Raw genomic sequence first — 27,759 nt, 5'->3', positions numbered from 1 at the left:
CGCAGTTTCCTCTCACACTTTGTCTTCTTTGAAGCACGTTGACTGGCGACGACGCCACCGCCATCGCCACCGCCGTCGTCTTTTTCTTTCGTACTGGATCCGTGGTACTTCCTTACCTGTACCTGTAAGGTGCCCGGCTTTTTACCGGCCGCTGTGTTCCAGATAGGCCGGCAGGCTAATATTGAGATCTCTCAGAAAAAGCTGGACACGTCTATCGAAATTCATACTTTTATATACAATATATATTTTTAGTGATGCTTAAATTTTAATATAATTAAAATAATAATATAAAAGAAAAAGAAAAAGAGAGGGAACGCGAGGCCAGTATTTTCTGTGTATTTAAATATACAGGGTGGTCCGTAATTCGTGGTACAACCGGCAAGAGGCTGATTCTTCATAAAAAAATAAGTCGAAATTGCAGAAAATGAAATTGTTAAATTCCATTTTTCTAATAAAAAAAAAATTTTTTTTTAGGAAATTTTCAAAAGAAAATATCGTGTCTCATTTTAATTTACATACCCTATCTATATTAAAGTGCGCACTGCACTCTGTAAACAGAAGAATAAATAGTGGTCTATAGTCTATTCTATATCGAGATCCGCTCAACGGTGTCTTAGTCAAATGCACGCGTACTCAACTAATATTTAAATTTCATTCACCAATTTCGACTTATTTTTTCATGAAGAATCAGTCTCTTGCCGTCTCTTGTACCACGAATTACGGATCATCCTATATAAAGTATCAATGCTAAATGTAGACTATGATAGAAATTTCGATCGACGTCTCGAAACGACGTAAGGCATCTTTAAACATACAGCGTATTAATCCATCAGATAATTCCATTATTTGCAAAATGATAATAACTTGATTGTTTATACAAACGGATATAAGGTTTTATATAATGGTGAGCACAAGACAAAAAAGAAAAAAGTTAGACGTTGACCTATTTCCGACGAACACATGTCTCGGTGAAGAAAACAAAATGAGTACTTCTCAGCATTTGAATGTATTTATCGCCGTTGAATACAGATAATACCGATTAATCGGCGGCAGAGAAATCCACTTGTTAACCTTGCCGAACGAATGTTGAGATAATCCTCGTTAATAACGTGAGTCGTTTTGGCCGAATACGCTCCGAAGTGGTCTAACGAGGGACGCTAAATCGTTGTCAGATCAATTAAGTAGATCGCGAACGGCGGAAAAGGACAAGCAATCTTTTTTCACGTGAGAAAAGAGCGGCATCTCGAAGGCGGCACAGGTGTTACCGCCGCCGGGCAACGTGCGATGTCGAAACACACGTCGAAGAGATTTCTCGTTCCCATCACGATCGTTGAGACGAGATCGCGCGATTCGTTCGAGATATTTCAGCAAAAGAAGTCGGGAAAAATATTTAATTACACGTTCGCCAACTTGTCGCGTACCATTGAAAAAATAATCGAATCACCTTCCATCGTTCTTAATTCTCTCTATCAGCAATATATGCTTATTAAGAAAACAATCTGGGTTTTTTTTTAATGGTTTTGTATAAATCATATGTACTAAAAAAAATTTTTTTTTAGAAATTTTTTTTTTCCATCTGTATAATATTTTGCAAATTGCGCTGAATTTGCTCTGAATTTTATGCGAACGAATTAAAACGAAAGGCGGCGGGAAATTCACAAGGATAACCAGATCGATCATTACGAACGAGAGCCTCTTTTATGTAAACCTTGAGGCGTAGATCCGGATTCTTCACAGGAGCCAATAAGAGAGATAGAGAGGGTTAGAGGCAAGAGAAACGCGCGCGGGAAAAAGAAGAAGAGAGAGAGAGAGAGAGAGAGAGAGAAAGACACCCGGTAGAAGAGGGGCATAACCGGCGTTCGGTTCTTCAGGTGTCGCCTCCTCAGGAAGGAACGGAGGGGAATCTTCACACACTTTTAGATCGGTAGGAGGTAAAAGCAAGTACGCCGGCGAAAGTGTTCTTGTATAATGCTCTCGCCGGCGGTCCTCCGACTGCCAGAAACGAACAAATTTAACGACCGCCTGAAAAAAAAGGCCAATCTCGGATCTCTCGGCCAGCGTTCACCGCGAGCGAGCGAGCGAGCGAGCGGACCGAATAACGATCTCTTTATCGAGAGTTTCTCCGCGTAAATTAATCCTCCCGACATCCACTCTTTCTAGAGACTCTGCTCCTTCTTCCTTTCCTCTCTCCGCAACAAGAAAAAGTCTCTTGCAATTCGAAGAGATTTGTTGCAAAGACGTATGTCGCAATATAGGACAAGATTGCAAGCCTAATATGTTAGTGAAAACGAGTCGTAGGATCACCCTACGATCTTTTACGAGAGGTGATGCGCGCGTTTCGATATCGATGATGTCGTCAAAAATTTTCGCCATTATACTCTGATATGATAACATGTATTTCGATGTTATCAGTATTATACTTCTTATATGTCCCGCGGAGAACTCGACAGCGATTTCGATTCGTGGAACTTCTACTCACATCAGAGATTATTAGCGAGAACAGAATAACAGAATTGCGTTTCTATCTTTTATCCGATAACGACGTCGATCCGTCCTTCTTCCTCTTCTTTCTCGCCTATGGCTTCTCTCTCTCTCTCTCTCTCTTTCTCTTTCTTCCTCTCTCTCTTTTTCTCTCTCTTTTTCTCTTCTCGTTGATTCGCCAGCGTCTCGTTCTGCCTTGCTACCTCTTTCTCCTACTTCATATCGAAGGTATGTAGGCTGTGCCACATCCTTGCCCGGAAACCGTTACCTCGCTTGGCTTTATACTGAATGGAGCTCGCTATACCGTTGTTCCCCATACACGAATTTCCTTCGGTCTCTCCTCTTGCTCCTCTCAGTTGCCGCCATCGTCTTCTTTTTGCTAGCTGCTCGAGCGCAGCTTTTTACTATATTTATTAGCGCTTAAATGACTCTTCTCATTCTTCTCATCGACGCATTAACAAGTGACTGTTAATCCATGATGGATTGAAACACGCTCGGATAACGAGGTCTGCGTCCGTCATATCCTCATCGAGCTCGATGCACAAGTGAAATTTGTTTACGGTGATTTCCAACCTCGGAAAAATGCGCCGCACTTACACAAAAGACATGCGAATGCGTAAGACGAGAGTCGCGGCGTTCGCATTTCTGCGTCTTCTCTTCTTCGCTCGTGGCTACACAATCACGCTTACACGTCGCTTCTTTCACGACTAACATTCTTTCAATTTGATTCAACAAGCCAATTTGCCAACCCTGCTAAAATAAAGGAGCGTTAGAACGCCGTTTAACTCAAATCCATCATCGCTGCTCTCCCCCTTTTGCCGCCGACTCTTGGTCGCTTGACATCGAGGTTCTCGGATGGTCGACTTTTATCGTAACCGACTTTCCTTCCGACTTTACTTGAGCCTCCGCCACTGCGAGGAATGCCAGAAAGACGAGGTTGATGCAAATGCACTTTCGTAAATATTATCCGCGACGCGCTTTTTCGCAATAAATCGCATCATCGTGAATCATGCGTTTTTGTCATCTCGCTACTAGCGTCTCTAGAAACTGATTGGCCGGTTGACAGATTATTAACCGCGAAAGACGATGAAGCGTGCGTAGAAATGCAACCGCGAAAGAAATGTGCGTGAAAAAGCGAAGAAAAAATTTGGAATATTCATGATGGTGAAACTTGGAAAAAGATCGATCGGTTGCGACAAAAGCAGGCTGCTCTTCATCGTATAAACGAGCGTGTAAGAATGATAATATATGTTCAACGATTGACGTAACGCCAATAAAGTGTAACGCGTCGCCAGCGTCGCTCGCATCCCGTGTTCTACGCCATCGTAATTAACTGTGTCGCTATCTCTCTCCTTTTCTCTCTCAGCTCTCTTCTCTTTTGCTCGTACTTGCGTTTATCCGCATTAAATGCATTCCCGTTAACGATCGAGGTTATTCCGCTGATAATTTAATCGCGACGCTTGCCATGCCGATCGCGATTTTACGAGCGATCGCAGCGGAGACTCGAGAGCTGGCGACTCGAGAAACGCAAATTATTATAATACGGCGAGGAAGGAACATCGCGCGTGACTTTTATCAATTTAATTGAGAGTGATGAGCAATTTTACGAGTACCTTGCGAATCGTCCCTCGAGATGAAATTGCCGGAAGAACCGGAATACAAGTCTACACGCGCGCGTAATCAAGGTAAATTTGATGCGCGCCAATTAATATACGCTAATTACGAATTCATTGCAATTTTTTGCGAGGAGGAGAAGAAAGGGAAGTGAGAAACATATAATTACTTGTGTATCGATTATTCCATAAAGGGGAGGGAGGTCTCTGGAAAAAAAAGGCTTTGCCCTCGCGCGCGCGTCTCGCCGAGTTTCGATGGAGCATTAAATAATGTCCCCTTTCGCAGTTTCCTCTCACACTTTGTCTTCTTTGAAGCACGTTGACTGGCGACGACAATCACGACGATGATGACGACGCCGACGACAATCAACTCCGCCAGCAGTGGCTTCGCGCGTTGCACGGCCGTTGTAAAAGTGGGCCGGGAATTATTTATACGTTGGACGACACAGCTGATCGTCCTCCTACCTTTTCTCACTCGCTTGTATTTTTGTACATCGAGGGAGCGTACAAAGAATACGCGAGAAAAAGAAAGGGAAATAGAGAGAGAGAGAGAGAGAGAGAGAGAGAATACGAGAGAGTTGCTCCTTGATCTCGAAACACCGGAACGAAAAAGCATATTTCGATCAGGCGCTGCTTTAAAATAGACGACATGGCCGACAGAAATAAACGGCGGCCGCGGTTTGACGACGTCGACAAAGCGGTCCGACACCTTACAAGGACATGTCACCGCTCTTTCACCTTTAATGCAATAATTTTTATAATCGCCATTCTCTATAATTTATTAGAGCCATTACTTAAGCATTGTGTTATGAAATCCTGTAAAAGTCGAGGGCCCCTTTTACATAAGCTCCTTCTCTCTGCACATTTTAGAAATCGCGCATCTGAAATTTCCGACAAGCAGCTTTCCCGAAATAGCAGAGAAAGAGAGCGAGAGGGGGGAGAGAGAGAGAGAGAGAGAGAGAAAAAGAGAGAGAGAGAGAGAGAGCGATGCGGCGTCATCATTCTTTGATTATTAGCCCGTGTCACGTCCGATCCAATTGGCGATTACAAGGTGCGAATTTTTCGAATAACAGACGCGACGCGCATCGACAAAAGGGATCTTCGGGAGCAGGAAACGTCGCGCGACTCTCTCTCTGAGAAAGGGTTGTAATATCGACGACCGGTGACGTCACAGGACGCCTGGTGGGCGTAACACACGGTGTTCTCCTTCTCTACCGTTTTCAACTGAACGCCCCGTTGGTCGTTTTCTCGGAAAGCTTCTTGACGCGAATCAATGGAACCCTTCGCGGAAAGATTCCGCGACGCGACCGAATCATTTTCCTTCGGGAGATGTTTGTTTTAATAATCGGAGCTGATGCACATTATAAAGACGACTTTTCGTAAAGATAAGTTTAAACTTTATTTACTGGAAAAATGAATTATTCCAAGATCTAATGACAATTTATCTTCGGTTAATCCGGCAGCTATTGAAAATTACTTGTTAATCGAATGCTACACAAGTGTCGTAACAAGGTGCAATATTATTATGACGGTTGTCGAACTCAATCGGTGTCTCACTTTTGTGTCGATTCATTTAAATCTGACAGTTGACAATGCCGCGAAGAAATGCTCCAATCTGTACTGTTCTTATGCGACAATGAATGCTGAGAACGATAAATCGATATCATTCGACAGCGTGCAAAGTACACGCGTTCTTATCTTGACCATTTCATGGCTGGAAATCGAGAAATCAGACAGCTGCTGTCTTTTAAAATACTGCAAATTTTCGTCAAGCAAATGATCAAAAACAACGTCGCTCTTAATATCGCTAAACGATATTTTACATTTTTCTCGCTCTTCTTTCGTCCAATGTATCTCAAAGATGAAACAAGAGTATTCAAAATGTTGACATTTGTTTAAACTTTGGTCATTCCATTAAATTAAATCAAGTTGCCTTTTAAAAACCTTAACGTAACATATCTTCAATATCTTTTTAAATTTCTCTTATTCTTATTAATTAATAAAAAACTATGTATACTTAAACACATTAGAGCAACTAGAGGGAGAAAGAGAGAGAGAGAGAGAGCATACGCACTCTTTTTTGTTACCATCTATAAATTTTTAATCACGCATACAATATATACACGTTCAAAACCTGATGTTATTTCATCAAAAAATTATTTTAGAGTTTGCAATAATTTTCCGAAAAATTAAAATTTTAATTCGATTACATTTCGAAAAACATTATGTCGTTCATCCCGCAACGATGTTGCATCGTCATATCTCTGTCTCTCTGTCTCTCTCTCTCCTTTCTCCTTTCTCCTTCTCTAGTCGACTGTATTTCTATTACGCGAATCTGATGTTCCTCAGTATAATCGCCAACGTGGCTGCGGCGCAGCGTCGTTTTATAACGCGCCTAATGATGTGTTTCAAGACCAGTAGGTCGCATCCATGGTAGAACGTGGAACGCCCGCTCCTCTGTGGACTATGGTTCATCGAGCACAAGCGATCGCGTAAGATGGGACCGAGAAGGCAGATGGGAAGCCACATCAGTCACGCATGGTCTATGAAAATTGTTCCTGCGTATTCGTAACAGTAACTTTACCGTAGCGTTTCGTGATCCTCGTCTCGTGGTCATCCTCGTCTTCTTCGCTGCCTCATCTTTTCCTCCGTAAACAAGTCTAAGCGGCACTCGATGAGCCTGCCTCTACTGCCGTCCATCGCCGCTATGTAGGTTACTATCGCAACGGTCCGCGCCTCCTCGACCCGTCTTTAAGAAGGTCGTTTACAGAGTAACCCGAACCCACTTCGCACAGCTTGTCTCGCGAGCACTATAGCCTTTCGACTCTCTCTCTCTTCCTTTCGTTTCCGTCTTTAACCCTTTTAAGTTGCCAGTCGACGTTGATCACGATTTTACTTGCTCATTGATGCTTGGCTATTTCCTTGATTACGATTAAGAAATCGTGCTACCGTAACGATACATTATTCTTTATTATGATATACTTGATTTTTGAATTTTTTTCATACACGTTAATTTTGGGTACAAGGATTCTTGTACACAATAGATTTTTTTTAGAGAATTATAGAAATTCAACAGAAATTTATACGCGCTCCAAATATGGTTACACAGCCAATGATCGGGAAGAAGCCGGAGAGGTTCGGTGGGGGATGGTATAACGAAAATAATACTTTAAGTCAACCTCGAAATCTTGCTCGAATGTATAAATGTAATTTAGTATCTTGAACGAAGAACAACGCGATCGATTCGAAAGCAGCGGAAGAAAGGTAAAAAGAAAGAAAAAAATCTTATTCCTCAGCCGTATGACATTGGTCATTCTCCCTGTCGCGAGAACTATGCTTCGTCACGAAAGCACGATCCCACGATCGTTACGCTTTATTCGCATACCCGCGACATCATACATACACACGGATCCCCGTCACGTATATATATCACTTTCGCGAATCTGGGCGGCGATTTACGAGGACTTAAGGAGATGTGCGACGTCGCATTGTGTCCGCATAATGCGCTTCTCAACGCGGTTGGCCGCTTGGTTTCTTTGCGATATGTATGGATATTGTATGCGTGTTCGATGTGTGCGACCGTATATGAATGTATGTATATGTGTGTTACGTTGCGGCGCAAGCGCTCTTTAACCTCGGCAAGGCGGCTTCTCCATTTGGCTCCAAGCCGAGGGGCCTATGTATACACACACATATATATATATATATATATATATATATATATTTACGAGGACTTAAGGAGATGTGCGACGTCGCATTGTGTCCGCATAATGCGCTTCTCAACGCGGTTGGCCGCTTGGTTTCTTTGCGATATGTATGGATATTGTATGCGTGTTCGATGTGTGCGACCGTATATGAATGTATGTATATGTGTGTTACGTTGCGGCGCAAGCGCTCTTTAACCTCGGCAAGGCGGCTTCTCCATTTGGCTCCAAGCCGAGGGGCCTATGTATACACACATATATATATATATATATATATATATATATATATATATATATATATATATATATATATATATATATATATATATATATATATATATATATATATATATATATATATATATATATATATATATATATATATATATATATATATATATATATATATATATATATATATATATATATATATATATATATATATATATATATATATATATATATATATATATACAACGAGAAACGTCGGTCGAGCTGTATGCATGTATATAGCCATGATAAAGAGGCAACGGTGGGGATGCTGGATGCGAATCACGTGATCGAAACTCGCGGATATATAAGGTGGAGCGCGGGCCGCTAGAATCAGCCACTCGACGACTGGCTCCGGAGCGCGATGCGTTCCGTACTCTCCTCGCCCGTTTAAGGAACTCTAGAAAGTGAGAGAAGGAAGACGAACGTATTATTACGCCTGGCGATGCAAGATACGGCGAAGAAAAAACTTCTTCCAATTGGTCTATCTTGACCCGAAAAAAAGTTGGATCGAATCTGGCTGGCCATCAACACGTGAAAATAAAAAAGAATGAGTAACAAAAATAAGAGATTATCTTCAGAGTCTTCTTAATAAGAGAAAAAAAAACACACACAAAAATAGAATCCAGACAAACGCGTGACGCGTTTGAATACGTCTGATCCTATCAACGGGCGGCAACGAACTCGAATAAGAAAGAAGAACAAATGGCTCAAGAGTAAAAGAGAGGGAAATAAAAGGACGCGCATTGACCGCGTGCCAGGTCAGGTGCACACGAAGGAAGAGAAGGAGAGAAAGCTCTCTGACGCGCCTACGTGCACGAGTGGCTAAACGACTTCGGAAAAATCGTCTCGCGCAGCCGACTTGTTCTAGGCTGGCGGAATTCGAGAAGTGACGCAGCGTTCGCACACTAGACATCGCAATAACGTCGCCGTCGTCGTCATTCAATTTCCTCCTTCTCTCCCTCCTCCTCCACCTCCTTCTCCTCCTCATCATCATCATCATTATCCCCTTCGCGGGGAAGGGCGACACGTAAGCATCAGGACGTTGCCCTCTCCAAAGATGAGAATGGAAAAGTCGCACATATGCGCGTGTTTGCGTACGGATCAATCCAATACGAGCGATATTATTACGGAGAATTGTGCGTCTTCGAAATAAAATCGCAAGGACTCTTCTCTGCTGTATCCCGGGGATGTCCGAAAGAGACAAGAATGCGCCACGCGTAACATACATCTTCGCGTATGGCAAGATCATGCCACGTGATCTCATTCTACGTCCACCAACACACGCATTTGTGTCTTACCGCTATTACACACTGCTTCAAAGTCTCTTCCGAACAGTGGCTTGACGATCTTGATTCTTTCGTCGTTCGAGACGACGTCGAGAGGGAGATCCTTTTCGATCCGGCAACGTCATCGCGGAAAACACGCGACGACGATCTAGCAACCCGCGCGCGTCTGGATTTTCAGCGGATCGTCACGTGACTCGCACGTGATATCGCTCGTGAACTCGTTGACAAGTCGCGTCAACGAGCGAGATGTCGTTTCGTCGTCAAGATCTGCTCTTGCTCAACATAGCTAATAAACAAATAATATATCGGATATTTCGAGGAGTGCGCGGCCGCGTTTCCTGGATCATCACTAACATAAGGCGGCTAGTAAGAAATCAAGTATGTAATCGGAGATGTAGACGTTACGCGCGTCGCGTTGCGTCGTGTCTGTATTAAGTAATAATACGTGTGTGCATACGTCAAACGCGTACGAGCATATACAGATTAATAACTTTTCCATCAACGGACTTGGAACGTCTCTTAGTAGTTTTGGGGAAAACAACATGGTTGTGTGATAGCGCTCTTCGTTATATTTTTCGAGGCGATTAATTATATTTATCGATACAGTTAAAAACAATGTTCGAGCGTGCAAACGATGAGGCGATTTCGTGATCGTCCCGGCGAAGTTGTCAGCTAATAAAAGACGTTGCGCAACCATTGTTGCGTGGTGGATAATAATAAAAACGAACACACACACACACACACACACCGCGAGAGACGCGGAGACTCCGTCTGGGAGAGAACGGGCGGGAGGAACGGGCGCGGAGAGGAGGAGGAAGACAAAGATAGGGTTGCATATCGTCGTACGCAAACCAACGTTGAAGGAAAGATCGAGGAAGAAATTCTCTCAAGTATAAAATAACTCGCGGCGAGAAATCTCGACGGATTCGTTGCGTAATTGCAGCTTCGTCGGCATAAAGAAAGAAAAAAATTCAAGAGATCGATGTAAATCAGATGGAGCGTCTAAATTGAACTCGCAACATTCGATTAATTATTTATTCGTTAGATTTTCAAATTGTCGCGATCTCGGATTAAGACTCGGGTCGACATACTTTGCAAGCGTAAGAATTACAGGCTCGACTTAAAACTTGTCGCGGGTGGTCGTCGGAATTTTTATTGGCTACGAGCGGAATAATCGTCGGAAAGGAAGAAGAGGAGACGGCTATGTAGAGGGAATCGAGACGGCATATCGAAGATAGATAAGCTTCTGCCGGCGGTCGTTAGCTGTGATAGATGGCAACTTGTATCCACCGTTGGGTCTCACCAACGCGTTTGCCAACGAGAAATCTGATCGTAACTACTTCCGGAAGGCTCACGGGCCAATGCCTTCCGTGGAACGCCGTAAAAACGGAAATTCACTTTCTTTACGAGTATCTTGGCAGAGGTGGTGGTGGTACGGCGCGTGCGTCTCCGTTTCTTAGAACATCTTCTCTTCTTTTTTCTTCAACATCTCTTCCTTCTTGCCCTCTCCTCTCTCTCTCTCTCTCTCTCTCTCTCTCTCTCTCTCTTCCCTTTTGTCTCTGTCTGTTTGCAATCTATGCAACTTTACACACACGTGTTTCCCCATGACGCATCAATTCGTTTCGCAAAGCCGTTCTCCGGGTCCGAGTTCTCGCATAATCGGGACACTTGTGTCTCTTTTTAATTTTTAAAATCTGCCACGGTCGTTTTTTAAGCACGTCCGTGTTCCTTGTATCTTTGTTACCGAAACGAATCGTTCAACTATCGCGGTATCTCGCAATCGAATCTTTTTGTCGTGGAAACAACTGACATTGCTGCGCAATCGGCGCGTGCGGTTCGACACGTATTATTTTTTCGCTTCATGCTCTGTACAAAACACTGCGATATATTTCACATTTCTTTATTGTTATATAAACATGTTTTTTGTCGCGCGAATTCATAAATTTCTATTAGTCTAACGTATAGTTTTCTTTTACACGATCTTAAAATATTTTTGTAGGATTCCTGGGACGTAATTAGTGGAATTTTGTAACAGACTGCGACGCAGAGCGCGCGCAGGCTCTGGTCTTTCCTTTGCGTGCGTTTACTTCTTCCCTGTCAACGTCATGCTCGGCTTGGCAAACGTTAGCGACAGGCAGGGGCCTCCGAAGGACGCGCGTATACACTCGCACTAATGCGTTTACACACACACGCTTTCAAAAGAGCCGTTGAACGTGTATAAAGACTCCGAGTACGACGAAGTACGAAGTAACGAACAGCTCGATTTCGCGATTTATCCTCGAACGAGAATCTTATCGTGTTTTCGTTGGAACGATTAACGTATTCTTCGGTTTTCTCGATTCTATCAGTCCTGAGAATCGTAAACCTCTAATAAAGCATGCATCTCTTCTCTTTAATTTCATTCAGCATCGCATTTCATTACCATATCTCTGAATATCGAGTTTGATTTGTTTAATTTGAACATCGCGCTCATTAATGAGATGTAAAGTTAAGGGGACCAGGTTGTTGTTATTTTTAACGTTGAATGCGCGACGAGAATGTGCAAGATTAGTGTGTAAAACGTTTAACTTAATGCGGCATTCGAAGAGCGGCTCGGTTCCTGATTTGTGACATTTGAAACGTTGTTTTTACCTCGCCTCTCTTTATTCGCGAACGTAGCCTTGAATCCTAAATCCGGTTTTAACTTTTCGAATCGTCTCTCGCTCATCCGTTGCGCAGAAAAATCAATCATACGGTTGTCGAATTCCCGATGGAAGAATATCGCCATGGAAAAGGATTTTCCCGGAAAGTGAGAAAAAAGCTCGCCGATCCGGATTCGAAAACGACGAATCCCGTTGTACTCGCATCTCTCGCAAATCTCCGTGGCTTCACGACGACACAACAGTCGGGGAAAAATACCGACGCTAAACTTGTGCTAAACTTGGAGGATTTCCCGATGGAAAATATTTTGTCGACAAGAAACGCCGTAGTAAACGGAGAACAGGATACTCGGGAGAGAAGCCATATGTTGATTTAGAATTGTCCGTGGCAACTGCAGGAAAATGCGGACACGCCTCCGCTATGCGAGCTCGGCATTTTCCGCCAATGTCTCATCGAAAATTCATTGTCAAGGCTCACACACAAGAGACAAGACATGAGAAATTTTTTCTCTCTTTTCTTTGTAAACTCGAATTAATTAGATTTAAAATGCAAATTTAAATTTCACAGAGCAAATCGTGCCTTTTTCTTGTGTTTTCTTAAATAATTACGTTTACGAAACGACAAAGTTGATGTAGCATCGAGGAATAACTAATTGTTTTTTGAACAAGTCGAACATTATGCACTACCGCTAAAGTATGCATCATCGTTTTTATAAGCCTGCGAGTCTCGATATCTTTGTTTTTTATAGCGATCTTGCTTTTCATTTTATTCATTACGTGATAATCACGCATCTAGCGGACGCACGTCGATGCGTGGAAAAGTGGAAAAGAGAGTACTATTAGCGTCATCAATGGCTTTATAATAATAATAAAATCATACAGCCGGTTGGTCCCTCTCGACGCCATTGCAACGACTTCGATGCAAATGTATAAATCGTTCGGCGACTCGGCATAGAACACTATTATAGAGAGAGAGAGAGAGAGAATGATATGGTGCAACGGGAGGCGCACTATCATTCTTTTCGTAAAAACAAGTATATTTGGCTAAGATTCCGATAAGAGGATACCTTTTTGCGTCATACACAAGTACGAGACACGCACATCTACCTCACGCGTGTGTTTGATGACACGAGTCGTTATCTGTTTGCGCAGACTCCATGCCCGGAGTGTGCGTTGGTAATTTACGCGCACACACACACACACACACACACATGTGCACAGATTCAAGCAATACGTAAACGAGTTGTCAAGAGAAACACATGCGTACACATGAATTAAAATGATATACATATATATAGAATCAATACATATATATGTATATATGATACATATACATATGAATTCATCTAGCATTCTCACGCACACCATTTAAGATAACGTGCACGCATATACCAACATATACAATGTATTACCAACCGAATCGATAAGCTCGAAATGGGAACAATATTTGTGTGTATGTGTGTGATATTACAGCTTGGTCGAGATGATTTAACTTGAGGCTTAGATTAAACATATTGTTCGCATGTTCTTTAGACATGGTCGCTGCTGTGATTATCACAGGTGCATCGTTTCCGCATAAACAGGAAGAATGTTTTTATTCAACCTCGTTGCACTTTGTTTCTCGTCGGTCTTGTCTCCCTTTAGAAATCTTGCATCGTGTATTGGTTTAATTTAATTTGCGTGTTTTATTTTATCGCCATAGATACAGAGGTTATCTCGCACTTTTATACTTTGTCAGTATACTCTTGCAGCATAAACATATTTTTTATTTCTTTATCTTCCAGTGTCTTATCTTAGTAATAACGTTTAAAACTTTGCTTTTGCGAATATTCCTGATGAATATATTTTTTTAATTAGTACTTGTTTATTTTCAGGTATTCTGTCTGTTAATTATTAAATCTTAGTCATTTTAACTTGCCGGATTTACTCAATTCAATCAATTATGTTCCCTTTGAGCAGTCGCTTTTACGGAAAGATGTTCCTTTCCGACTTTGAGTTCTCCGCCTTGAAAGAGAAAAATAAAGATAAAAATCTTTCTCTATCTCTCTCTCTCTCGTGTTACAAGGCCGCCGATAAAATAATATAACTCACCGGAATCGGTGCAAGTTGAATTGCAAAGTGCCTTCCTCTGTCCAGCAGTCTGACGCGTCGAATCTTCTTAATCTCTCAAAAGGTCATCGATATATTATATAATAAAAAAAATATATGTATATTTTTTCTATTATTACTTTTTATCTCGTGTTTTATATATATTACACATAGCTACGATAATGAATTTAATCTATATCGATTCTCGTGGGAAAGAAAGAGAGAGGACACTTCCAGCAATGGTTTCTCTTTAATTAAGCGACGCGTTTCTTTTCTACGTAACTGACTCGTTTCACGTAATTACCCCGTATATTTAATTGCAACTTAAACTCGTTAAGCGAGTAAGCGAATAAAATGGAACGGACAACTTTTCTCGCTCGATTTACTTATACGCAGATATTTTTGCTTGCGTAACAATGATATTTCATCCTATGCTTTTATTGTATCTTGTTATCGCTCGAATTTTAGATGTTTTTGCTTTGATAACGAAACGGGACTATATCGTGTGATTGAATATAACAGGCGGTCATCGATGTCTAAACGTTGAATACAAAGGGAAATTGGTCGCGATAAGATACCCCAAAACAATTTCGAGCAATACCCACGTGATTTCCGGCCATTTGTCTAACCGTCGTCAAAACCTTATCAGCCCGTCCGTCGTGTCTCGACATATCTTCCAAGCGTTACCTCTCTCTGGGACGCAGGATTTTGCGTCGCTTATTAGGCGGATCCACCCGTACCAACAGGTAATCAGTGGCGGGGTCGTTCGATTCCGACGAGCAGATTGCAGTATGTCTTATCGATGTGTACGGCCAAGCTCGATGAAACGATCGCCATCCGTCGATAAGATTTCTGCCTTGAACAAAAGTACTTTTGCATGTAAAAGGAATTGTGTCGTGTATATAGATTTATAGATATATTTTCACGATGTTTTGATAATATAGATACTCGATATTAAACAAAAACATCGACATATCCATTGGATAATCTTGAAGTTTACAGTATTTTCAATAATATATGTTGATTATGCGCACATATCTCAATCAGTAATATTTAATTCAATTTATGGAAAAACATGAAACCAAAGAGAGAGGGAGGGAGATAATGGAAACAACTTTCGCTGCTTACGTCGAATTGAACGATAAAATTATTGTCGGCATATTTATTATTGTTGCCGAAATGAAGGATAATTTTGACATTTACATCTTATTTTTGCTACAACATTTTTCAAGGTTCCAAAACTGATGACGTTGCTTAATTTGGATTTGTCATGTAACTACAGTAGTTTCCTCAATATACATCGCGTTGTCATTAATGTAATTGCGCTCTAATGTTTTCTACTTACTATGAATAATTTTAATATAAATGGGCCACGCTAGAGAGAAAGAGATAGCATGTATTATTCACGTGTACGCGAGATAAATGACCGCTGTAAATATCACAGATGTCACAAAACCTTCTTCGATTAAATCGAAAATTTCTCAAAATTGTACGACGAACAAATTATATGCGTATATTTTATTTAATATTAGTAAAAATAAGATATTTTGTTTAATTCTCAAGTCAATTTCTCAAGTTCGAATTTAATTTAAGATAATCTATGTGCAACAAGAAAAAAAGAAAAAGATTGTCGCGAGTAAAATATTGAGTATCTCGTGCAGAATCTTAATCTTCTTCGGCGAATGTCGAATTCGGGCGATTCGCGATTGGATTTGGCAACCTACTGACATACTAATCGACAGTGTCGTCATTGCAAACGCAGCCGGTTACCGCGTGGATATTAACTAGACAGATTATGCGTGCGTACTAATTATTTATATAATTTAAATACAAATCCTTAAAACACGCAGATAATTATACATTTGACAAAAGGAAAGTCGATTTCCGCAAAAAAATCGATCATGGGAAATCGACAATTTAATCCGTCTCGTGATAGGTATTATATATTATTCAGATTTAACTGTGACGGTTAAGAATCAATGAAGAATAAGAGGAGAAGGGGGAAAGGATAAACGAGAATGCGCACGACTCATCCGACGATTTCGTGCAACGACACTTCGCGTGATTCACGCGCCTGCCTCTTCGCGGAGAGCAAAGAAAAGTATGCCGCTATAAATATAATGCGTTTCTGAGTCATCGGTTCGCGCGATGTGCTACCGATGGTTGGCTCATTGGCATTTGAAATCTCCAACCTTTCACGCTTTTTCGCGACAAGATCCGGACACTGATTGCAACGAGAGTCCAGAACCTCCCACCACCCGTCTTATAATTCGTTTCGTGCGAATGCATCGAAATTTGTATGACTCCGGATCGAGTTGAGTTATCGATCGATCCGAATACGTATCCTAAGTTTCTTTTTCAAATTAACTCAGCTCCCGTCGATCGAGATCGCGCCCGATTTTTCTCCAAATTTTACGTCGCTTTCCGTCACGTATGATATACGAGTTTAAAAAACCGGAAAACTCTTTAAAAGTTTAATGTCTAACGGTAATCTTTTTCTAAGAAAATATTCAGAATTAATTTCAAATGTTTAAAAATAAAACTGAAAACTTTTTATATAAAATTCGGATAATTTGTTACTTTTTTTTTTTTGGAGAATTTGAAATTAATTAATAAAAATTTGATTTTATTACAATTAAAATGTTTTCTTCTTCAGATGATTACTATAGGTTACTGTTAAATTGTATTTGTCTGTATTTTTAAATTAGTTTTTAGAAACTAGACGCATTCATAACATTATAAAAACGTTATAAGCATAAAAAATCGGGTATTTTGGATTTTCAACTGAATAATAATTCGCGATAAACTCGTACAAACGAATTTAGATAATCATTTCAACGCGCGCGATAAAAGGTATATATAAGTGTGCTTTAAACGTGCAAACAGAAGAATTCTTTAAATCGCTTTCTGCGAATCAGCGGATAATCGCACGTGCTATTGCTTACATTAGCGATATAATTATCAAGATTGGTCGCTTTGTGATCGGCGACAAGACAGCACGAGCAAAAAAATGTCAAATGTGAGCGACGAGCATATCTAATTAATTAGCATTTGGCATTGCTTGTGTATATATGCAAAGTATTGTACATAATTGGATATATGTATAAGTCCGACAAAAGTACTTATTAGTCTTTAAAATAGCTTAAATCCCTTTTTCAAGCGTATCTATTAGTTAGTATTTTGATAATTAGAAAGTTGACGAAAGAGAGAGAGAGAGAGAGAGAGAGAGAGAGAGAGAGAAGAAGAAGAAGAAGAAGAAGAAGAAAAAGAAGATATTACCCAAGAAAGATACAGAAAGTCTGTAAATTTTAATACTTTCTTTTCTTACTTTAAAATAGCATAAAATTGTGAAATATTATGTGAAAATATCGGAAGTAAATATTTTCCACGCGCATTTTTAAGCGATGTAATTGTCGTTTGCATCAGACATCGAAACCGAAGGCTGCGAGAAACTTTCTAACCCAATTCCGCAAATTATTTGTGACGCTGTATTAGGCAATTGTCGGTTGATACTGGGTCTAGGTCCTTCTCAGACGAGGAATACTAAATCGTTTGTCATTGTCTCTTGTAAGTCATGGCGATCCATCATTTGAAAAATGTGAGACGAGACAATAGCGAAAATCTCAAGTTTTCTATTGGAAGAAAAGAATGAAAAATGAACTTTCTATAAAAAAGATCCTTTTTTAATCTGTTTTTATTAATAGAAATACAATTTGTACAGGATTGCTTATAATGAAATTTTTATTTTATCTTTTGTGAACAATAACAGTTTTTTTTTTTTTTTATATGAAAATGTTTCTCAGATGGTAGATAAAATAATCTTTTTATAGAATAGAAAACGAGATTTAAAAACTCGTTTTTCGATTTATTTGAAATATTTCAAGTGCAAAAAATCATCGCTCGTGAAAGTTATGATCAGAAAAATTCCAAAAACTTTTTTTATACACTCTTCTTGACACTTTATTTCCATCGTTTTAGGAGCAATATCGCTGATTAATATTTAACGATGTCAATTTTATAATCATTTAAATGCGCATTCCTCCATTCGTGAACGAGCGAGCGAGCGAGCTTAGAAGTTTGATTTACATAATCCCTAACCGAAGAGATTCATGACGTGAGCAACTTTGAAACTCTTAAAAATTTATTGCCGTTATTGGATATAGCTTATTAACCTGAAAATTCAAAATAGGGAGGAACCCACCCCGATCTTTCACAAGACAACGTGTTTATGTCGCAATCTGAAACGCTGAATCATCCATCATCGAATAGCCATAATTCAACGCGTTACATTAAAACACAATAATGTTCATCGATGTGTGACAACTCTTGTAATAGCTCTTATTGCGAAAATGTTTATCACGACATCGAAAAATTCCAACTATGTTCTAATTTTGCTGCATTTCAGATTTATCTTTTAGGTGAATTATTCATTAGCTTTATAAATGTTGAATACGGAAATAATACAATTTTTCGACTAATACGCATATCGCGGAATGATATTATATTATATTATATTTTTGTAGAAAAATGTTAAATATCTTAATTTAAAGATATACAGTGATATTCTCACAGAGATCATATTCTATTCTTAATAATTTTTATGATAGAAAAGATTTGATTGTTGCAAAAACAAATTCGTTAAATTGTGGTATCGGAGAAATATTTACGCACAAAGTAGAACTCTATGTACAAAACTTTTATCATACATTTCTAGAAAGGAATATCTTTGAATTCTCTCATGTTTCTTTTAGATTTTAGATGGTCGCGATAAACAGCATATTACGCGCGTAGCGGGTAGCAACTGTCGTTTCGTAAAATCATAGCAGCTATAAAATTTCGACGGGAGGGACAACGTCGGCGTTGAATAAGTAAAGAGGTTAACGAGCTGCCTAACCCTGGCGCGGAAACGGATCGATTTTAGCGAAAGGAATGCATATCGGGAGACTGGATGAAATCGATTATAACAATTAGCGACGTTATTTGTCCCCGAGAGATTTGTTCCCGGAAGCCCCATCAAGGGTGGTTTTACACAAATCCGACGACAACTACAAACGGATTATCCGTCGCGGAAATCGAGCTGAGGGCGAAAGCACCCTTTTTATGGATGCGCTGGAAATCGAACGATTTTGAGTGGGAAATAATTTCGTGATTTGATGTTTGAATGATTTTGATAGAAATTTGATTTATATAACATACTATTGCGTATTTAACTATTATTCACATAACGTTAAAGAAATCTCGAAATATCGATAAAAGAAGACGTCATTTAATTTATGGTTATGGTTTTGAAATTCTACCAGTTTATAGTAAGTACTTTTTTATCTCATATTGAGAAGCGTCTGAATTTAATAGAGGAGCCCGAATGTCGAAATTTTGCTCCTATTTGCAATCTCTATTTTTCACGTTTATGGATTCTGGAGGATTTTCATAGATTTTCATTTATATTGAAGGAATTGTATTATATTGATCATTCTACTTTGTACCTCAAATAGACATTAAACGAACAATTTCTTACCTAGAAATCACAAAAGGAGCTTTTATCAAAACTAGATTAAATAGTTCCAAAATAGGGTGATCTGACCGCTTGAAGTTTCTCAAAGTAGATGTTAGACTCTCTGAACATACGCATTGAGGTCGAAAGTAGAAGAAAAATTTCGACTCGAGAGATTACTACCTTTTCTTTTTTTTTCTTTTTCTTTTTCTTTTTTTTTTATTTCTATCGATAGTGGCATGAAAAAATAACAAAATATCTAACTTTTTTTAGAAACTCTCTTTATATAATAATTAATCGTCATATTCTGGTCTTTCTTCGATCATTCGCACTTTGTCACCTTTTATCATATCTATTCATTAAGATTGAGAATAAAATTTGGGATGCTAAAACGATGTAATTTTATAGACATATAAATGGAGAATCGCGCGAGTCGAATAGCATATGGCATATGTCCTTGCGTCGATATAGCTATGCACATCTGCTGCGATCCTTTATTTACGACCACGAGAACGGCTTTGACGCGTGTCTTCGCCAAGTATCGGTGCTTCATAAACGATCGCGGTAACATTCAATAAGCATTTTGCTATCCGCAATCCGTCAGTTTCTCCTCTGTGGTCGGTAGAGGAAATGTATTCGCATATTCTTTTCGATGCGAAATGAAATAGATGCGCGTGTAAGCGCAGCCCTCGCAAATTAATCAATGACCGCTATTACGCGCGACGTAACAATATAATTTCCTGCAATATTACTTTGTGTGCGTGTATATGTATGAATTTGTGTAAAACTCTAGTCTTCACAATAAACTTTTTTTTTGCGCTATTAGGTTTCGCAACCGGTGCGGCTTTCACTTAACGCGACTTAATTCGTGAACTTTCGAGACGTCGACGATGGAATTTATCGTGCGTAATCACCGTCTTAAAAAAAAAAAAAGAAAAATGAGATAACTGGTATAATTATAGGAGTCACAGTCGAGTCAAAATATTCGAATAAACGGCGAAATTTTATGTTCCATTCGCGTATCATGTAACTCTTGTGAAGGAAACATGTTTTCGCCTCCTTTAGCGCTGTATCTTTTTATCTCGACAAACTTGAAAATAGATGCAGCTCGTAAAACATTAAATGTTTACTGGATAAAAGGTACTTTTATCTAGTGCCTATTGTAGATAAATGGACACAAATTGTTAGTATCGTATATCCAAATTTTTCTTACACATTTTCTCCACATTTTCTCTGAAAAAAATGGTATCTTTCTCTCAAAATTTCTACTCAATCTTATATTATTTTTGTTTCAAGAATGTAGTAAGCTAATTAATACCTGCGGTCATTTCAAGTTTTATTCAATTGTGTGTAGAATAATCACGGCGTTTCGCGACGATTCGTCAGCACAAAATCGGCGCAATGTTACTTTCACTTAGCGCGATTTATTTTCTGCGCCGTCGATGCGCGTGCGAATCGAACGTGTCTACCGTTCGCGGTCGGCGGAGTTAATTAACGACATCACTTGCGCCTATACGGGTAATGTGTATGTGCGCTTGCCTGTGTCCGTGTCCGTGCTCGAAAGAACGATAGAACAAAATGGTGATGCGAGGGGCGGGGAAAGGGATACGCAGTAGAGAAAGGAGAAACAAAAATACGATGAGGTCACCGGTCGGTTCGGTTTTGTATCGAGACACACGGTGTACACGTGCATCTTTTTTTTTTTTTTTATTTTCCCGTAGACGAAAGGAGCACCTATACGATGACGCTGATGACCTTGTGCCAGATGGAGCCTCATCCTGAGCCAGGGACAGTCGGTCTCTCCGATACACCGCTTATCTTTCGTCTCGCTTTTGTTTCACCATCGACCGTGCATAGAGATACGGCTACGAAAAAGCGTCGCTTCTCGTATCTTCTCACTTGATGCAACGACGTGAATTGTTTTTGAAAGCGTTCCTTTTATTCCGCTAAAGAACCAAGTAATCTCTTCGTTGAAACTATCTAATTTTCCGTATTATCGAAAAAAAAAGAAATAGCTGTTTCAACAAAGTTCAATCGCTCGTCTCTTTCGTAACAGAATAATAATCTCGATAGATATCATATCATATATATATATATATATATATAGATTTTTACACAGAGAAACATCTGGCAATCCCACATGTGCTATATTGCGAATCTCGATCACATACTCGAATGTTACTCGTGCGGTTCCACGCGTGTCTAAGGTCGTCACGTGTATTTGTCATGATAAGCCATGATAAGGTAAGTCGTCACCATCGCGTGCACCGGCAAAATCGCATCTTTGATCTTCATCATGGGTTCACCTGTCTACGCACGTTTTTCACTTACATATATATGTCCCCTTTTTCTGCGATATTGACAACGGTCGCCCAGTGAAAGTTGCCCTCCCGAGTTCGTCGATCGAAGATCGATCTCGCCGCGGGATCGTTTCAGTTGACCGGTTGCTCTTTTCTCAAAGCCACACAATCCGATGTCTAAGAAATTTTCAAGGGACAAATGGAGGCATTGGATGGAAAAAGAGAAGAAAATAAATGTTGAGGAAACACAAGAAAAATATTTAATATGAATTTTGATAAGGATAGATGTTAGAGTAAGCGATTAAAGAATATATCATTACATAATCTTCAGTCCTCTCTAATCAGTAATTTAAGACGACAGGGATCTTTATTTTTAGCGACGTATATCACCATGTCAGACATAACGTTCACAATGAAATAAATAAGCTTTATTATTAATATCTGCTTTTTTTGACAACTATTGATCTCTTGAAATCAATTCGCCTTTCCTGTCTCGCACGCGCGCACACACACATATATATATAATTATATATAATTTAAGAAAACATAAATAAATTTTTGGAGCCACAAATATATATTGCTCTGTTTTGAATTTTCTTCATAAATCATTGATTACGCGATGATTAATGACAGATATAATACGGCGAAATTATTATTCACGGTGAAAATAATAATAAATCGGAATTAGATTATATTTCGCTCGGCGGCGGGTAAATTGAGGAGATAAGGCTCATTAGCAAATTTACTGCATTTGCGTCAGCGATAGGGCCGACGATTATAATTGCTCGTAACTTTTATCACGATGCATCCATTGCTTCTTTCGTCGGTCGGAATCTTTCTCACACGGTAGCCACGAATAGCGAAATGTTCACATTTTCTTCTTTATAAATATATAAATGATGATGCTATTTACGTGCTATATGCAGACTCGCGGACCAAGTTTCCAATCGTGCGTAGACAAATAAAACGAAAATTAATTGTGAATTGAAATGAATGACGTTAAGATGTACATGTATATAAATATATATATATTAAAATTATATTAATTTAACAAATTTACAACTTATCGCAACGCTTTATCTAGTCTCGTTCGTTAATGTATCCGAGACTCGTTTGAAAAATTGAATAAAACAAAATTATGCAAATGAGCTGGATGGAATAAAGTAAATTAACGTACATGCAAAGAAAATTTATATATATATACACATATATAATAATAATAATAATAATTTCCACTTTGCTATTAAATATACGTAAAATCTTATGACATACAAAAACATGGATTCTGAAACGAATGAAAAAGATATCGATATTTTTTTTTATGGCTATTCTTGATACATACTCATGGGTATAATAACCCGGCGATATAGCCGACGATGCGACGACTCGATGCCGGCGCGGCGGTGGCTCCTGACACGTAGGAATATCGCGAATGTTACGAGCGGCGATTATCGTTTGTTCGTTTGTTGCTCAGCTGTTGCTGTGGCCTTAAGTACCGAAATAATTTCGATCTGGCAACGTGAGTAGATGGGCGGTCTACTACTATGGTTTGCACTGTTTGTACGTGTAAAGCATACCGAAATAAATCATCGGCGGTTAAAATTATCTTTCCGGCACTTACTTAAATTGCGAAAAATGCAATCCGATACTGCGAAACAGAGAAAATAAAAAAGAAAGAAGGAGGGAGGGAGAGAGAGAGCGAGAGATAAAGGCAGAAAGACATGCCTTTGTGCATTGTCCGACTTGTTACGCCTTTTTATACATGTGACATAAATGGCAGCTTGATAGAGTGCGATTATTTTTCGCAATATTGACTCAATGACGTTATATGTATGACGATTTCAAGTAATGCTGATAAATTTTGATTCGTGAATTCTTTTATTAATCTGACATGAGGTCGGAATTTCCTCAACGAAATTTTAATTTTAATTACGTATGTTATTTTTTGAAACCTTCTCGAGTGTCACGGTCAAATTTTGGTGTAACTGAATCTCTAATTAACATTTTGTCAAAACACTTACACTTGAAATGGAATAAGGATAAGATTGTATTATCCACGTGCATGTATTGAATTTTTCAATTCCTAATTTAGCTATTTTATTATGCTTGGAAAAATTAAACGTGTTTACGCGAACGAAAGGCTCGAACCGGCCGAGAGAAAAACCGCCATTCTCGCTGAAGTTGATCTAAGGATAATAATTTCCGAGTAATTCTTCTCTCAATCGGGACCTTCGCGCAATTTCTCTCTCTCTCTCTCTCTCTCTCTCTCTCTCTCTCTCTCTCTCTCTCTCTCTCTCCCGCCCCTCTTTTATGCATCCGCACGGCAGCGTGAGAATCCGAACCGGCTGGTCGATGTTCCGGCTGTGTGACGAACACAATGGGCACTCGTCTGGGACACGCGAATTTCGCGGTATAGCTATGACGAACCAAAAGATAACCGGTCAGGCAACAGACAGATCAGCCAGCCGTCCTTCCGCGTGCGCAGTGAAATTTAAATGAGCGCTGCTCCCTTCACAAAACTTTCATATTGCATTCTCGCGCGATTCGACCTTTCGTTTAAGAGACGACGACGACGACGACGACGACGACGACGACGACGACGACGACGACGACGACGACGACGACGACGACGACGACGACGATGTCTATTCCAGCTGATCGGTGGAAGGGGGGCCGGACGCTCGGGGAGCCTCTATGGCCTCGATACGTGAATGTCCGTGAGAGAAGCGTCCTCCCTTCATCGCCCCCCGAGCTGTATTACGTATCGCGTGTATTGTCTCGTCATCGTCGTCACCATCGTTTCGCTGATGTTCATCGTCATCGCGCGTCGGCCTTCTCTTACCACGTGATCTAGAATGCTATATGTTATGTCGCGTTTGTTGCGTCACCGTCATTCACAAAATCTGAGTTGCATGTAAATAACGACTTTTTTTTTTCTTTCTTTCTTATGATCTTTTTCTACGATTCATTTGAAAAAAAAATCGATTGCCTACTCGAGCGACAATCAACAATCTTGGTCGCACGCTTCTTTGAAACTTATATTGAAATTGTCAGATCTTTCGCGATACATCCGATGATGCATGCTTCCGATGACGTGCATCCGCAATAATTCTCTAAGAGTTAAAAAAAAAAAATAAATTTCGCGTACCAAGTGCAGAGAAAGGAAGGGGAGTAGAACAACGCAAGGGGGAGAGAGAGAGAGAAAGAGAGGGGGCGAAACAACGACGGGCGTAAAAAGGAGGGGGAGGAGATATATACGCAAAGTTGCGAAATGGTCAGTCGCGCTCGACTGCCTTTCGATGAAATTGAATCACGAAAAATTGTCAACCGGATCCCGCTCGCACTTGCGTCAATCGCAGTTAATTCTTTGGAGAGAGTGCCTTTATATCTCTAAATTTACTTTCAATTTATTCTAACGATAGAGTTCTAACGATACCTATTACCTTAAAGATGTGCACGCAGATTTGTTAAAGATAAATATGAAAGATTCTCTCTGCTTGATTATATTATCCAGAAAAATATTATATCGCTAACTAGTTTGCGAACGAAGGGGTAAGAGGGGGGCGGGGGGATAGAGACTATCAACTATAATGTGCTCTATACAAATGAGCAACGAGCATGTACACTTGATATAAAATGTAGGTAATTGTAGCTAGTTAAATCTGCTTTTTTCTTCTTTCTTAAATTATAATCGCACTTATATACTCTTCGCTATCTTTGCCAAAGTTCTTGAAAGCCACAAGTTTGCTCGCAGTCCTTTTAATTCGATCGACAAACAAACACACACACACACACACACACACACACACACACAGATATATATATATATATATATATATGTCGAAATGTCATCGTGTTGTGCTGCTTTCCGCGAGTTCGGCCCATGTAATACGGTATCAAAGGGATAAATGTCATCAGTTCACTTGTATTGCAGTATAAGCGAGTCACTATATCGCCTTGTCATTTTTTTAAATATTTTATTATCTATCCACATTTTCATATTTAACTTGTGCATTGTATTTTCCTTTTATTTGAATTTACGTTAACATTGAAAATTATGACATTGATACATTTGATTAAATTGAATGTGTTAAAATCGAGAAAAGACGTTAGCATTAAGAATAATCTAATTAAATCTTTCGAAAGGATCAAATTGAAAAACGCAAAATTTATTTATAAGAGCGCGTTATTATTTTGTAAAACTTGTTCTAGTCTAGCTTAAAAAAGAGAATGAGAGGGATTGACGATGGGTGAGATCGGTATTAGATAGCTGGAATGGATACGTGTATATGGGTGAATTTGATGTATCCCGGCGAATATATACCCGCGACTACAAGAGAAAAGAGAGTGCGATACACGCACACACACACGGAAAAAAAAGATTAGCAACAGGAGCTAATATATAGCTGTGATAGCTAAAATGTGTCCTTAAAATAAGGACAGCTAATATTGTTGCTGCCCAAGCTAAATTTATTAGCTATTTGCATTTAGGTACTACAGCAACACTTTTTTGCTGTTAGAAACAAGTGACACTTAGCTGAATGCTACTTTATCCTTTGCTGCAGAACTAAATAATCTCCATTATGGATGCTAAGATTTTTAGCTATGATTGTACAATCTTCGCTGTTACGCCCCAATATTTTAACAAAGTACGGACTTCTTCATCCATCTTATCCACACAATAGAGAACCACTTAATTCACACGTATCGAAACGAACTGGGCGAGCAACGGCTAACGCGTCGATGTTGTCAATGACAGCGTCGCAGAAACAATTAAACAATTGTGAATCGAAGATTCGCGCGCATACCCATAAACTTAGCTGCGCGTGCTAAATGTTTTAGCTATAAAGCATATTCCGCAATGTATGCGCATAGTAAGAAATTTAGGTACGGTTGCTATCTTTATAGCTGCTCGTGTTAATATACGCTTTCAATTTCAGCTAATAAATTTTCATGCCACAGTGAATTTTTTTTACCTATAATAACTAGTACTTAGCTATGACACTAAGGCGATAGCTCTTACAGCTAAGTTTGATTCAGCTACTGAAATTTAGCTGCTATTGTTAAGTCATTTTTTTGCGTGCACACATACACACACACACGCATCGTAAGCCGTGTAGAGAGACACTGTCGCGTAAGCTGTTGTTTCGTAATTTAACGCGATCTTATTAAGAGGACAAGACAGACTAACCGGCACGCTCTGCGTATTCTGATTTCAGAAACTCAGCATTCCATCCATCCATGGATATACCGGATTCACCTTTAGTCTCTCCAGCAATCAGGACATGGAGGGTCCCCAGGGCGGCTTCGAGTGCGTCCGACAAACCGGCCCTAAGTACGTATCGATTATCGCGATATAACAGAAACTTGCAAAGTAATATTTGCGTATTAAATTTATACATTTTATAAGTACGAGTAATTGTAACAGTCGTTCTAAGAGTCGGAATAGATAGAATTAAAACGTTAAATATCGCGCGAGCGATCATTATTTGTTTATCAGATAGGTTGACAAGAAGATTTTATACTATTATTATACATTACAATTAGTAGAAAATGTTGTATATACATATGTCGCGATGGCTCATCATACGGAAAATTCGAATTCATAGCTGAAGAATAATGTTTCGCTGAATAGACTCGACATACGATGCGGTAACTTGGAGTAGTCTCCTCGAGCATAATCCCCTCAATCTAAACCGAGCTACGTAAAAAATTGTAGAGCATCCTTGACCAGGTGGTTTTATCGCGGCAACTTGACACACTAAAGCGCTGTTAGTGAGCTAGCAGGTGTCGCGACTACTGGCGACTGCAGCGTCATTGAATGATTGGTTATGCTTGCGTTGTCAGAACCGATTCAGCGACTAGTAGTGCTTCTCGTACGATA

At 39.6% G+C, this 27,759-nt stretch overlaps 1 protein-coding gene across 1 annotated transcript in view; it reads left to right on the top strand.

Annotated features, from left to right (window-relative positions):
• Window positions 1–27,759, top strand: part of LOC115235467 (RNA polymerase II elongation factor Ell) — an 80,951-nt gene that overhangs the window by 48,521 nt on the left and 4,671 nt on the right. The window contains exon 3 of the mRNA XM_029807283.1: window positions 27,095–27,210. Within this exon, the coding sequence (XP_029663143.1) occupies window positions 27,095–27,210 (116 nt within the window). The remainder of the gene's footprint in view (window positions 1–27,094; window positions 27,211–27,759) is intronic.

Source organism: Formica exsecta, unplaced genomic scaffold, assembly GCF_003651465.1.
Source record: "Formica exsecta isolate Colony F162 unplaced genomic scaffold, ASM365146v1 scaffold222, whole genome shotgun sequence".
NCBI lineage: Eukaryota > Metazoa > Arthropoda > Insecta > Hymenoptera > Formicidae > Formica > Formica exsecta.
Note: the sequence above shows the minus strand (reverse complement) of the source record. Positions and strands in the feature narration are given on the sequence as shown.